This window comes from Mesocricetus auratus, unplaced genomic scaffold (genome assembly GCF_017639785.1).
Source record: "Mesocricetus auratus isolate SY011 unplaced genomic scaffold, BCM_Maur_2.0 Super-Scaffold_100014, whole genome shotgun sequence".
In the NCBI taxonomy this organism is placed as follows: Eukaryota; Metazoa; Chordata; class Mammalia; order Rodentia; family Cricetidae; genus Mesocricetus; species Mesocricetus auratus.
The window spans coordinates 5,929,459-5,942,349 of record NW_024429197.1 but is presented as its reverse complement, the minus strand read 5'-3'; the positions used below and the strand labels follow the sequence as shown (position 1 = coordinate 5,942,349).

Sequence of the window (12,891 nt, the reverse complement as noted above, 5' to 3'; positions counted from 1 at the left end):
CAAGGGAAGCTGGAGGCAGCGGGGGCCCTGTGGCTGCTGACCCCAGCTCTGCCTGTCTTACCCCCACCTGTCCCAGGCCCACGGCTCTCGTCTGCGGCTACACCAGATGTCGGTGACTGACTCCGGCGAGTATGTGTGCCGAGCCAACAACAACATTGACGCCCAGGAGACCTCCATCATGGTCTCGGTCTCCCCCAGCAACAACAGCCCCTCTGGTGAGTCTGACTCCCGACCCAGGAAAGGGACAGGGAAACGCAGTTCCCTAGGAAGAGGCACCTTGAGTTGAAGCCCCCAGACCTGGGTGTAGCTGAAGGCAAGGGTTTACAATGAGTGTCTGTGTTCAAATCCTGCTGTGTCACTCAGGACTGAATAAGTTACACTTTGTTCGTAGCCTCAGTCTCCTTGGCAGTGAAATGGGGACACAGATCACTGCTGCCTCATAAGACTAAACTGTCACACTAGCCATGTAAGGCAATCATTATTAATAAGCCAGGCCCAATGACAAAGGCCTAAAATCTCAGCTATTTGGGAAGCTAGGACAAGAGAATCAAAAGTTCAAGGCCAGCCTATGCAACTTAGTGAGACCCTATCTCAAAACCTTCTGTCCTCAGCCCCAGCCGGTGCTGCACCCATCAGAATAGAGTCTTCTTCTTCAACTGTGGCCGAAGGACAGACCGTGGATCTGAACTGTGTGGTCCCTGGACATGCCCACGCCCAGGTCACATGGCACAAGCGAGGAGGCAGTCTCCCTGCTCGTCATCAGGTATAAAATGGAAAAAAAAGAGAGAAATGCTGGCCAGGAGTCCTGGTTTGCTCTGCCCGGGAAGGAGGCATGAGACCCCTGTGGGGGTGCCTCACACACCTGGAGTGGAGGCTGGACCCTGGCTCCCAACCTTCCAGGCCTCTTGGTTGACATCTTATCCCTGCTCCTCTGTCTTTGGCCCACCCCTGACCAGGCCTACGGCTCAAGGCTGAGGCTGCACCAGGTGTCCCCCGCTGACTCGGGCGAGTATGTGTGCAGAGTTCTGAGCAGCTCTGGCCCTCTGGAAGCTTCAGTCCTGGTCTCCATTACAGCACCTACCACTAATGCCCACAGCCCTGGTGAGGATCCCTGCATGGGTCTGGAAAAAGAGACGAGGGAGGGAGAATATCAGCTGAGTCGGGTTAAAGAAAGGCTCTTTAAGACCTGGAGACAGCAGGCGTCTGATTCCAGACTTCTGCCTCCTGTCTCTGTTCCAGAACACAGGGCCAGGCCAGGCGGTATGGGTCCTTTCTCTCTCATGGACTTGAGAACATGAGCTTTCAAGTGTGGTATCAGTGGACTTGAGTCCTAGTGTCCCCACCTGGGGACGTCACACAAAGAACTTTGCCTCTCCACATTGCTGTCCTCAATGGACAAAGGACAGAGGGGTTCTTGCCAGTGGGGTTTTTACCCTCTACTATCTCCATGTATAGGCAATCTACTGAGGTCCTGAAAGCCTGGGCTTGCCCTGTCTGTTGAGGTCATTTGAGATTGTCTTGATGAGTGTGTCTACTAGTTGTGGTATATTGACAACTGTGGCACCTCAGGCCTGTTGTGGTTCGCGGTGGTTATTTCTAGAGTGGGGCTAGCCAATTAAAGGAAAACACAGGAGCTGACAGTGGGGGAGGGGCACCCAGGCATGATGGAAACTGACCAGATGTGATGTCGGTTGCCCAGATCCAACCCTCCTGATGCTTATGTCAACCGCATTTCATCCTGTTGGCCCTGAGGCTGGATGGTAGTTCTTCATTTTACAGTTGGGGAAACGGAGACACAGAGGGTAGCTTCCCAAAGATCACACAATAAGTGGCCACGCTAGGAGCTGAGCTCTTGCAGTCTGGCCCCAAGGTCTGCGTTCTTAGGTACCACCTACTGCAGATTGGGAAGTGTCAATGACTCTGGAGGGCCCTGGCACAGCGACTCTGGGAGTACAAGATTGCCTAGGGGTGGGGCTAGGAAAAAAGAGGGGGCCCCATCCTCAGGGAGTCCTACCCTCCAAGTATGAGTGGCCTGAAAAGGGAAAGAAGCCTCCCGCCCCTTGAAAGCAGTGTGCACAGTAGGGCACCCGGAGAGAGACTGAGCAGCCTTAGCCACTGACCGCTAGCTGTACCCTGGCCCCAGGTGGAGTCCCGCCCATCCGCATCGAGACCTCTTCTTCCCGAGTGACTGAGGGCCAGACCCTGGATCTAAGCTGTGTGGTTCCCGGGCAGGCCCACGCCCAGGTCACATGGCACAAACGTGGAGGCAGTCTGCCCGCTGGGCACCAGGTACAGAGCCTGGAAAGAGCAGCATGTGCCTCTTTTCCTCAGTCCCAGTGACCGTTTCCTTAGCCCATCCCTGAAGTGGGGGGGGGGCTAGCAGTTGGTGACAGTTTGGGAAACATTGTACAGCCACTAGAGACAAGCATTTGCAAACAGACCGGGCACAACAAGGTTACCACCAGTACCCAGCCCCTTGATAAAAGAGAGGACACCACTTCCTCAAGACCCTACTCCCTAACTCTACTGTCTGTTGCATAGGAGGCAGTTTTGTGTAGGCCAGGGCGGGGCACCTAGAGGCAAACAGTGCTTCCCCACCCTCTCCCTCTCTGCAGGTCCACGGCCACATACTGAGGCTGAACCATGTGTCCCCAGCGGACTCTGGCGAGTACTCATGCCAAGTGACTGGCAGCTCGGGTACCCTGGAGGCTTCTGTCCTGGTCAACATTGAGTCCTCTAGCCCCAGCCCCATCCCTGGTGAGTAACATGGAGCAGTGGGTGAGGTTGGGGTGGTATTTTCCTGGTCTTGCATTTTCTTCACATAGGGCCTTTATTTTGATAGGTTTTGTGGTTGTTGTTGTTGTTTTGGTTTGTTTTTTTGTTTTTGTATTGTTTTGTTTTTGAGACAAGGTCTCACTTTGTAAGCCTTACTGGCCTCAAACTCATGCTACTCTTCTCTCTCTCTGCCTCAAGTTCTGGAATTACAGACAGTTGTCTGCATACTGAGCTAGGCATGGCATTGTTCTTGGGGCACTGGCTTTCCTGTGGCCGAGGTTCAGGCCCAGGTCAAAGCTCCCATGGTCGTATCTAGTCACTAGGCCTTCAGTCACCCTCAAATAGTGGGAGCCCAGCCCTGGTTCTCAGCAAGACACCTCAAACCCAGGGAAGGGACACCACCTTGGCTGACATGGCTCAGCCATGTCCCCTCTAAGAGGATCACCACAGTTAGGTCCTTGCCCTACCCCAGGAGCCTTGACTGTTCCCCATCTCTCTGCCTGCAGCCCCTGGACTGGCCCAGCCTATCTATATAGAATCCTCCTCCTCCCATGTGGCTGAGGGGCAGACTTTGGATCTGAACTGTGTGGTTCCTGGACAAGCCCATGCCCAGGTCACATGGCACAAGCGAGGAGGCAGCCTGCCCGCACGACACCAGGTACTTGTTCAGGGTGGGGAGAAGCCCAGGGTAGGCAAGGTCTCTTGTGGTTTTCTCTGCACCTAAGCCCCATGCAGACCCCAGCACTCATGGGATCGTGGGAAACAGGTATCCACCAGGGAAGAGTGCCCCAGACCAAGAGAGCAATTGCTGAAAGACTTTCTTCCTGGCGTTGCTTTACAACTAGCATTTGAACCCATGTCCCCCTCGATGAAGAGAATGGGTCAGACTGAGAGATTCTGTGCAGGAAGTTCCTTAAGACCACAGTTGCAGGCCTAGCTCCTGTGCCTCACTTGGGAACTTCCCTCATCTCCAGAACCCTGGATGGCTTCCTCCTCTTACTCTCCCAACAGACTCACGGCTCCCTGCTGAGGCTCCACCATCTCTCCCCTGCTGACTCTGGCGAGTACGTGTGCCAAGTGGCTGGTAGCCCTGAGCATGAAGCTTCCTTCACAGTCACAGTCCCGCCCAGTGCAGGGTCTTCCTACCGTGAGTATAGGGAATGCTGGAGTTGGGAAGGGGGCTTGGAGCCTAGGCAGGACCTACCTGAGTGGCGCCAGCCCACCCAACTGAGCCTAGAATCTGACCCTCGGGCTCCACCCAGGCCTCAGGAGCCCCGTCATCTCCATTGAGCCGCCAAGCAGCACAGTGCAACAGGGCCAAGATGCCACTTTCAAGTGCCTCATCCATGAGGGAGCAACACCCATCAGCCTCGAGTGGAAGACACGGAACCAAGAGCTGGAGGGTGAGTGGCTGGCTGCCTGGGCTGGAGACAGGAGGGAGGGCCATCCCGTGTGAGAGGCAGGGTGGAAAGCTGGGTCCATGCCATGTTCTCCAGTGTCTCTGAGTGGGGCTTGAACCCACCCATGTAGTGATGGAGCAGGACCCAGGAGGCTGCAAGGGCTCCCACCTGTGGCCATCTATGACTCTGAACCCTGTGCCCAGGCACAAAGGATCAGCAGTGGGCTAGCCTTCCCTCCCTTGGTGTTGACATGATAAAACACCCGATGAAAGCACTCCAGGGGAAATAGGACTCATTTCAGGCCACAGCTTGCAGATTATGCTCCATCCAAGCAGGGACGTCAAGGCAGCAAGAGCGCAAAGCAGCTGGTCATGTGACACCCACAGCCAGGAAGTAGGGAGGGATGAATGAATACCACTCTTGAGCTCACTGTCTCTTTTCCTACAGTCCAGAATCGCCTGCCCAGGGGATAGCTTTCTCCACAGTTAACATGTATCTTCCCACACCAGTTAACCCAATCTAGATAATCCCTCACAGGCCTGGCTCCTAGGCAGTTCTAGATCCTGTCGACAAACAACTAACACTAACCATCACACTTTACCAATGCAACCCCACAGACAATGTCCACATCAGCCCCAACGGCTCCATCATTACCATCGTGGGCGCCCGACCCAGCAACCATGGAGCCTATCGCTGCGTGGCTTCCAATGCCTACGGTGTGGCCCAGAGTGTCGTCAATCTCAGTGTGCATGGTGAGAAACAGCGGCCCGTGGCTCTGCCCCTCTTGCCAGCCCAGCTTTTCCAGGTTGAAAATCAGTCCCACTACTGCCAGCCCTCTAAGTCGGTTTCCGCATAAGAATGGTACTCAGCCGTGGACTGTGAACCCAAAGCTCTACATGTCATTCCTCCCTCAGGCTCTCCTACAGTGTCTGTGCTCCCTGAGGGCCCTGTGCATGTGAAAATGGGTAAGGACATCACCTTGGAGTGTATCAGTGCTGGGGAACCCCGCTCTTTGCCCCGGTGGACCCGACTTGGCACCCCTGTCAAGTTGGAGCCGCGGATGTATGGACTCATGAACAGCCACGCGATGCTGAAGGTGAGGCTGGGCTGCTCCATGTCTGGGTCTGAGGTCCTTTCTATGAGCTGACTGAAGCAGGTGCCTGGAGGGGACATAAATAGATGGACAGATAAGAGGAGGTTAGTGAGTAGATGGGAAGATGGGAGAAGAGAGAAGGAAAGGAAGAACTAATTAATGACTCAGAGGCCTGGGTGGATGGGTAGCTGAGTGGTGGGTAGATTAGAGGCTAAGCAGATGAGTGGACTCATGGGAAGTTGTGAAAGTGAACCTTCCAGCCGCACAGAGAGGAGCTAAAGGCAAAGGAAGGCATCTGGGGATACAGCTCAGTTGGGAAAGTGTTTGTCTATCATGCACCAAATCCTGGTTTCGACTCCCAGAACCACATAAGCAAATTATATAGGCCTGTGCTTGAAGCATCATTCACCGTGTGGAAGCAGGAGGATCAGCAGATCAAGATTGTCATCCAACATAGAATTCAAAGCCAGCCTGGGCTACATAAGACCCTAGCTCAGAAAACAAACAAAATAATCAAAATACAAAGGAAGGGACCAACATCAGTGTTCTCTGCCAGGCACCTCCCAAACCAGATTGTTTTCATCTAGATCTCATCAGCTAAACCATCAGATGCAGGCACCTATGTGTGCCTAGCCCAGAATGCCCTCGGCACAGCACAGAAGCAGGTGGAGGTGATCGTGGACTCTGGCACCGTGGCCCCAGGCGCCCCTCAGGTCCAAGTTGAGGAAGCTGAGCTGACCTTGGAGGCTGGACACACAGCTACTCTTCACTGCTCGGCCACAGGTGTGGTGTGGTGGGGCCACAGAAAGGCAGAGCAGTGCTGCTCTGGGGCGTGAATTCACCTGAAAATGATGCCACATTCCAGAAGCTTCCACTTAGTCAGTCCTGTGGAGGAATAGATCACTTACAACCTTTCCTATCACCCACACACACTTGGTTGATCCCTGGAACAACCTAGTGACCAAGCCATCTTCATCCCTATAGGCAACCCCCCGCCTACCATCCACTGGTCCAAGCTGCGTGCCCCCTTGCCCTGGCAGCACCGGGTAGAAGGCAACACACTGGTCATTCCCCGGGTGGCCCAGCAGGACTCAGGCCAGTACATCTGTAATGCCACCAACTCTGCTGGACATACTGAAGCCACTGTTGTCCTGCACGTGGAGAGTAAGTCTCCCATACCCTCTCCTTGAACTTACGTCAGTGTTGCATGGAGGTCTATGTTCCCCTGCAAGTCTCTCTTTGGGCAGAACCCCAGCATCCCCTTCCATCTAGATGACTCCAGAGCCTGCCCTGGCTGTCACCAGTGTCTCCTCTTGGGCCCTAGGGGCTTGATTGCATTACCTGGATCCAGCTACCTACTGTGAGCCTGACCTCTGCCCTTTCCCACCTGACCTCTGTATGTGTGTCCTTCAGGTCCCCCGTATGCCACCATCATTCCAGAGCATGCCTCGGTGCAGCCAGGGAAGCCGGTTCAGCTGCAGTGCTTGGCTCATGGCACACCTCCACTCACCTTCCAGTGGAGCCGTGTGGCTGGCGTCCTCCCTGAAAGGGCCGTTGCCAGGAACGAGCTGCTGCGCTTGGAGTCCACGGGCCCTGCAGACTCTGGCCGCTACCGCTGCCAGGTCTCCAACAAGGTGGGCTCAGCTGAGGCCTTTGCCCAAGTGCTGGTCCAAGGTAAGCAGCTGGAGTCCAACTGGGGAGCCAGGGGTCAGCTTCCCTGTGGGACCTTTCTTGACCAGCATGTACACTTGGGATACAAACTCCCGCAGCTGTTGCCCATCTTCAATGTCCTGCTCTAGAGCCTGAGGTAGCTTCCTTATCCAGGAAGACCTTCCCTCCATTACTGTTCTCAGCTCCCTAGCTTTCAGGCCACTTTATAGCCTGCTTTGTATTTGCCGGGAAAATTATCTCACCTGCCAGACAGGGAGGGACTCTCAATGCAAGGCCTGGACCCTATTGCCCCAGAAGCCCTGAGCTTGTCCGCCACAGGCCCACAGAAAGTGAAGTAAACACTTACTGAAATAGCAGTGAATAAGTGACAGGCTCAGGACCCCAGTGTATCTGTGAAGACTCTCACATCCCTGTGGGCTCCTGTAGAGCCACACAAGCCTTTGGACACGAAAGTCCACACGCAGCAGAGCACCTGGTTTACTGGTCAAGAGCCTGGACTGTGGCCTCAGAGATAACTTTGGCTAAGTTAGCTCATGTTGAACCTCAGTGTTTTTCTTACGTAAAGAGAAAGGGGTGGGCAGGGCGTTGGTGGCGCACGCCTTTAATCCCAGCACTCGGGAGGCAGAGGCAGGCACATTTCTGTGAGTTCGAGGCCAGCCTGGTCTACAAAGTGAGTTCCAGGACAACCTCCAAAGCCACAGAGAAACCCTGTCTCGAAAAAAAAAAAGAGAGAGAGAGAGAGAGAAAGGGGTGGAGGGGAGTGTCTCCCTCCTGGCCATTCATGTCTTGGGCCACCTTCCCTATCCAAGGACCCAGACTCTGAGAGGCAAAGCCCAGGCCCACGCTGACCCTTATGTGCATCAAATGATTGAAAACAAGCAGATGAGTGGATCTGATTTGAAAGAACTATCTGAAGAACATCCCTTGAATGTGGAGATGAGGGCATCCTGGTACCCGGGTATTTCAGGGATGTGATGCTACATGTGTACAGAAGAGCCTTGGGTGTCCTGTGTGATGCTGTGGGCCTTAGTCCAAGATGCTAAGCTGAGGTAGCACTTGAGCCAGGAGTTCAGTACTATTCTGGACAACAGAGGAGAGACCTCATCTCAAAACCTTATACATACAACCCCATGCCCTTAGCCTGGGGTGGGTTTGTTTAACTTATACTTAGTCCTGGGTTCAATGCCCAGCACCACATAAATCAGATGCAGTGACATGTAACTGTAATCCCAGAATTTAGGCAGGAAATTTCAAAATTCAAGGTCATCCTTAGCTACCTAATGAGTCTGAAGATAGCTTATGCTACACGCGACCCTGTTATAATAAACTAACAAATAAATATATCTCACATGTCTCCAGGCCCTTCTGGTGATCTCCCTGACACCTCCATCCCAGTAGGATCCACACCCACTGTGCAAGTCATTCCTCAGATAGAGACCAAGAACGTGGGGGCCAGCGTTGAGTTCCACTGTGCTGTGCCCAATGAAAGGGGCACCCACCTTCGATGGCTCAAGGAGGGAGGTCAGCTGCCTCCTGGACACAGTGTACAGGATGGAGTCCTCCGGTAAGCAGTGATGGATGTGGACTGGACTCGGGTACCCCCCAGCCTAAGACTCAGTGGAACTGAGTCACTTTACCTGCCTATGGAGCAATGTCCTTGAGCGAGCAGCTAGTTAGTTCTTACAGTGGTCAGTAAGTTAGGAAATTGAAGGCTATTCTCTCTAAAGTGCTTAGTGCTTTCTTGGATCCTGGAAGGCCATCTGTTAACAGTGACCTGTGTTCCTTCTATTGTTTTGTTTTTTTTTTTTGATATTTTGGTATTTCTGAGGCCAGGTCTCACTCTGTAGTTCAGGCCAGCCTGAAACTCATTATGTGGATCAGATTGGCCTCTTAACTAGCTGTGATCCTCCTGCCTCAGCCTCTCAAGTACTGGGGTTACAGATGTGAGCCACTGTGCCCAACTCTGTGTTCCAACTATTATTGAAGGCAAGAAAATGGGGCCAGAGATCTGCAGCTCAGTCACTGATGTGTGGCCTTGAGTCAGTGTGACAGACAACCTTAGAGCAAGAAATCTGTGTCTGATGGGGCATGGTAGCCAAGCCTTATGGCACATGCTTGTAATAGGAGGCTGAAGGATGAGCATCGTAAGTTCAAGGCTACAAAGTGAATTAAGGTTAGCCTGGACAACTTAGTTGAGAGTGTGTCTCCAAATAAAGTGAAAATCAAATGAGAATGTACCTCATTGGTACAGAACTGGATGGCATGTGTGAGGCCTAAAGTTCTTAGATAGATAGATACATAGATAGATAGATAGATACATATATACATACATACATAGATACATAGATACATAAATACATAGATAGATAGATACATACATAGATAGATGGATAGATAGATGGATAGATAGATAGATAGATAGATAGATAGATAGATAGATAGATAGACAGACAGACAGACAGACAGACAGACAGACAGACAGACAGATAGGCAGACAGACAGATGAGATGGTGTGGTGTACTACCCTGTCATCTGCATCCTGGTCACTAGCACTGACCCTGGATTCTGCACTGTTTTGTTTCATGTTTGTTCTTTTGTTTGTTTTTAAAATTTTATTTATTCTTATTTTTATCTATACTGATTTGCCTATATGTAGTCTGTGTGAGATGTCAGATCTTAGAGTCACAGACAGTTTTAACTTCCATGTGGGTGCTGGAAATTGAACCCGGGTCCTCTGGAAGAGCAGTCAGTGCTCTTAACCGCTGAGCCATCTCTCCAGCCCCTCACGTTTGTTTTTATTTATTTAAGTGTGTGTACATGTCTGCATGTGTGTGTGTGTGTGTGTGTCTGTGTGTGTCTGTGTATTAGAGGACAGTTCGCAGGAGTCAGTTCTCTTCTACCATGTAGGACCCAGGGATTTAAACTTAGGTCGCCTGGTTTGGGGCAGGCGGCTATACTCACTGAGTCATCTCACCAGCTCCGTGGTCTGTCTGGCTTAACTCGCATAGCTGCAAGCATTTTCCATAGCTACTTATGACGTCACCCTTCTTTCTTCTCAGAATCCAGAACTTAGACCAGAGCTGCCAAGGGACATATGTTTGTCAGGCCCATGGGCCTTGGGGACAAGCCCAGGCCAGTGCCCAGCTAATTGTTCAAGGTAGGAGGTGGCTTCAGGCCTCTACTAAGAGCAGGGCTAGGGATAAGAAAGGGTGGTGGTGGGGTCTGCCCCTGCTCCCCAGGAAAGCCTGTAAATGTTCATGATAAAGAGAATTACTCTGTTTTCCCTGCTTGCACTTTGCATGAAGTCCTGAAGGAAAGAAGGGAGGTGGGTGGACCAGTGGGTGCTTAGCAGAGGAATGAAGACTGAATTAGCAGCTACTTGAGTTCATGAACAAACAGAAGCTTAACAACTGGATGTGTGAGTGGCCATGTGAAAAGCAGCCAGGAGATGGCTGGGTGCCTGGAGCTCCCTCCAGGCCATCCTTCTCCCAGACTTGACCTCCTGTGGCCTGGCTGACCCCCCTGTCCCTCCCCCAACCTTGACCTCTGCCATCCTGGCTCACCACCCTGCCTCTCCCACAGCCTTGCCCTCAGTTCTCATCAACGTACGCACCTCTGTGCACTCTGTGGTAGTCGGCCACTCCGTGGAGTTTGAGTGCTTGGCACTTGGTGACCCCAAGCCTCAGGTAACTTGGAGCAAAGTTGGAGGACACCTAAGGCCTGGCATCGTGCAGAGTGGAAGTGTCATTAGGATTGCCCATGTGGAGCTGGCTGACGCAGGACAGTACCGCTGTGCGGCCACCAATGCTGCTGGTACCACCCAGTCCCACGTGCTGCTGCTCGTACAAGGTAGAGACCACTAAGAACTATGGAAGGGACGGGGAGGGACAGGACCTTGAGGTCCTGCAAGCTCCATCTTGCTACATCGCTCCTTCTGTGCTATCCTGGGGATCTCCTAGTGTGACTATGTTTAAGGGATAGCTTTCCCAGCAAATGAATGAATGCAAGCGTTTGTCTGAGCAGGCTGCATGCCAAGGGCTATCCAGAAGAAAAAGTAGGCCTGGTGTGGTCAGAAACAGGTGGATTCCTGAGCTTGCTGGCTCCAGAGGCATAGTCAAGTCAATCTCTGTGAGTTTCAGGCCAGGCTGGTCTACTTATTGAGTTCCAGGCCAGTTGGGGGTGCATAGTGAGACCCTGTCTCCAAAAAAAAAAAGAGGAGGAAGAAGAGGAGAAATAACCCTTACTCTAATGGAGGAGACCCATACGCAGGTCCAGTGGAAGAAACCAATACCCAATACCCTAGTCCTGTGGTAGATTTTACAGAAACAGACAATGTAAATTCGAGTGTGCTGATACACACTTGCCATTCCAGCACTCAGGAGACGGGGGAAGAAAGATCTTGGGTTTGAGGCCAGCCTGGGCTACATAGTAAGACACCATCTCAAAATAAATAAACATACACCTATAATCCAGCATCTCCAAGGTGAAAGCACAGGGATCATACGTTTAAGGCCGCCATGTGCTACATAGAGCGGGTGGAGGCCAGCCTAGGCTACGAGAGACCCAGGTTTTTTTTAAGAAAGGGGGTAGGGAGAGGGTAAAAGCGCTTGCTGCCAAGCTCCAGGACCCACATGGTAGGAGGAAAGAACCGAATCTTGCAAATTGTCCTCTGAGACCTCCATACACATGCATGGCATGTGCTCAGGTACACAAATACAAACACAAATAAAAAGTGTAATTTTCAAATAAGTAAAAAGACACCATGGTACACAGTAGACACAGACTTTTTTTTTGTAAGGCAATTCCTTTTACCCCAAACTCTGACACTTACTTCATACCGGTTCAACTCCACTGTCCTAGTGCCGCCTTCTCAGGTAGAGATGTGTGCTCAGGCAGGAAGTGATGTCAGCAAGCCTGAGCCTGGGCTGCTGCTCTGCCTGGTCCCCTCTATCCAACCAGGAATGAACAGCCGGAGTCCACCTCTCTACCTCTCACCCAGAGTAAAATGAAAACTAGAAAAGCATAAAGCAGCACAAAGCTGGTGGATGCTATCATATAAGTGACCTCTGTGTGTTCCCTCAGCCTTGCCTCAGATCTCCACTCCCCCAGAGGTCCGAGTGCCTGCTGGCTCTGCAGCGGTCTTCCCATGCATGGCCTCGGGCTACCCGACACCTGCCATCACCTGGAGCAAGGTAAATGTTGAGCAAGTGCCAGCGGACATTCCTCCAGGCCAGGACCAGCTCTGAGCTAGCTCAGTACCTCAGGACCTGGTCAAGAGTGAATGCCCAATTTGAAGATGAGCCTGGGGGGAGCAAAGTAGGGGCATGAGCCACGGCCAGGCCCTCAGTGCCGATGTTTGTAGGTGGACGGTGACCTGCCGCCCGACAGCCGCCTGGAGAACAACATGCTGATGCTGCCATCAGTTCGCCCACAGGACGCAGGCACCTATGTGTGTACGGCCACCAACCGGCAGGGCAAGGTCAAAGCCTTCGCCTATCTGCAGGTGCCAGGTAGGACAACTCCGGCCATAATGGGCAGCACGTGCTAACTCGCCCCCGGGTGTCTCTCTGACAGTCTTCTCTCTGCAGAGCGAGTGGTACCCTACTTCACCCAGACACCTTACTCCTTCCTGCCACTTCCCACCATCAAAGATGCCTACAGGAAGTTTGAGATCAAGATTACCTTCCGGCCAGACTCTGCCGATGGTAAACCGGCACCGAGTGGGTCTGGAGGCTGGGGTGGGGTGGGGTGGGGACCTGTGGCTTGGATCTGTCCTCGCAGTAGGAATCCTGACAGAACCCCTGTCCTGTCCAGAGCCCACTGAGTTTCTCTTGCCTACTTGCTTTTCAATCCCTCCTCTGTGACACTCTAGCCTCCACCTGGTCCTGCTGCATGGCTGCCTTGGTGCCCAGCCCTCCTGGCCCATCTTCTTGTTCTGCTCAATGTTCTTTT

General features: G+C 52.6%; 1 protein-coding gene across 1 annotated transcript in view; it reads left to right on the top strand.

Annotated features, from left to right (window-relative positions):
• Hspg2 (heparan sulfate proteoglycan 2) overlaps positions 1–12,891 on the top strand; it is a 96,682-nt gene that overhangs the window by 75,339 nt on the left and 8,452 nt on the right. The window contains exons 62-80 of the mRNA XM_040756328.1: positions 77–215; positions 612–763; positions 957–1,101; positions 2,144–2,289; positions 2,616–2,757; positions 3,282–3,433; positions 3,787–3,922; positions 4,038–4,178; positions 4,793–4,927; positions 5,090–5,271; positions 5,856–6,051; positions 6,253–6,432; positions 6,682–6,942; positions 8,299–8,503; positions 9,999–10,096; positions 10,522–10,788; positions 12,022–12,131; positions 12,302–12,449; positions 12,528–12,644. Of these exons, the coding sequence (XP_040612262.1) occupies positions 77–215; positions 612–763; positions 957–1,101; positions 2,144–2,289; positions 2,616–2,757; positions 3,282–3,433; positions 3,787–3,922; positions 4,038–4,178; positions 4,793–4,927; positions 5,090–5,271; positions 5,856–6,051; positions 6,253–6,432; positions 6,682–6,942; positions 8,299–8,503; positions 9,999–10,096; positions 10,522–10,788; positions 12,022–12,131; positions 12,302–12,449; positions 12,528–12,644 (3,052 nt within the window). The remainder of the gene's footprint in view (positions 1–76; positions 216–611; positions 764–956; positions 1,102–2,143; positions 2,290–2,615; positions 2,758–3,281; positions 3,434–3,786; positions 3,923–4,037; positions 4,179–4,792; positions 4,928–5,089; positions 5,272–5,855; positions 6,052–6,252; positions 6,433–6,681; positions 6,943–8,298; positions 8,504–9,998; positions 10,097–10,521; positions 10,789–12,021; positions 12,132–12,301; positions 12,450–12,527; positions 12,645–12,891) is intronic.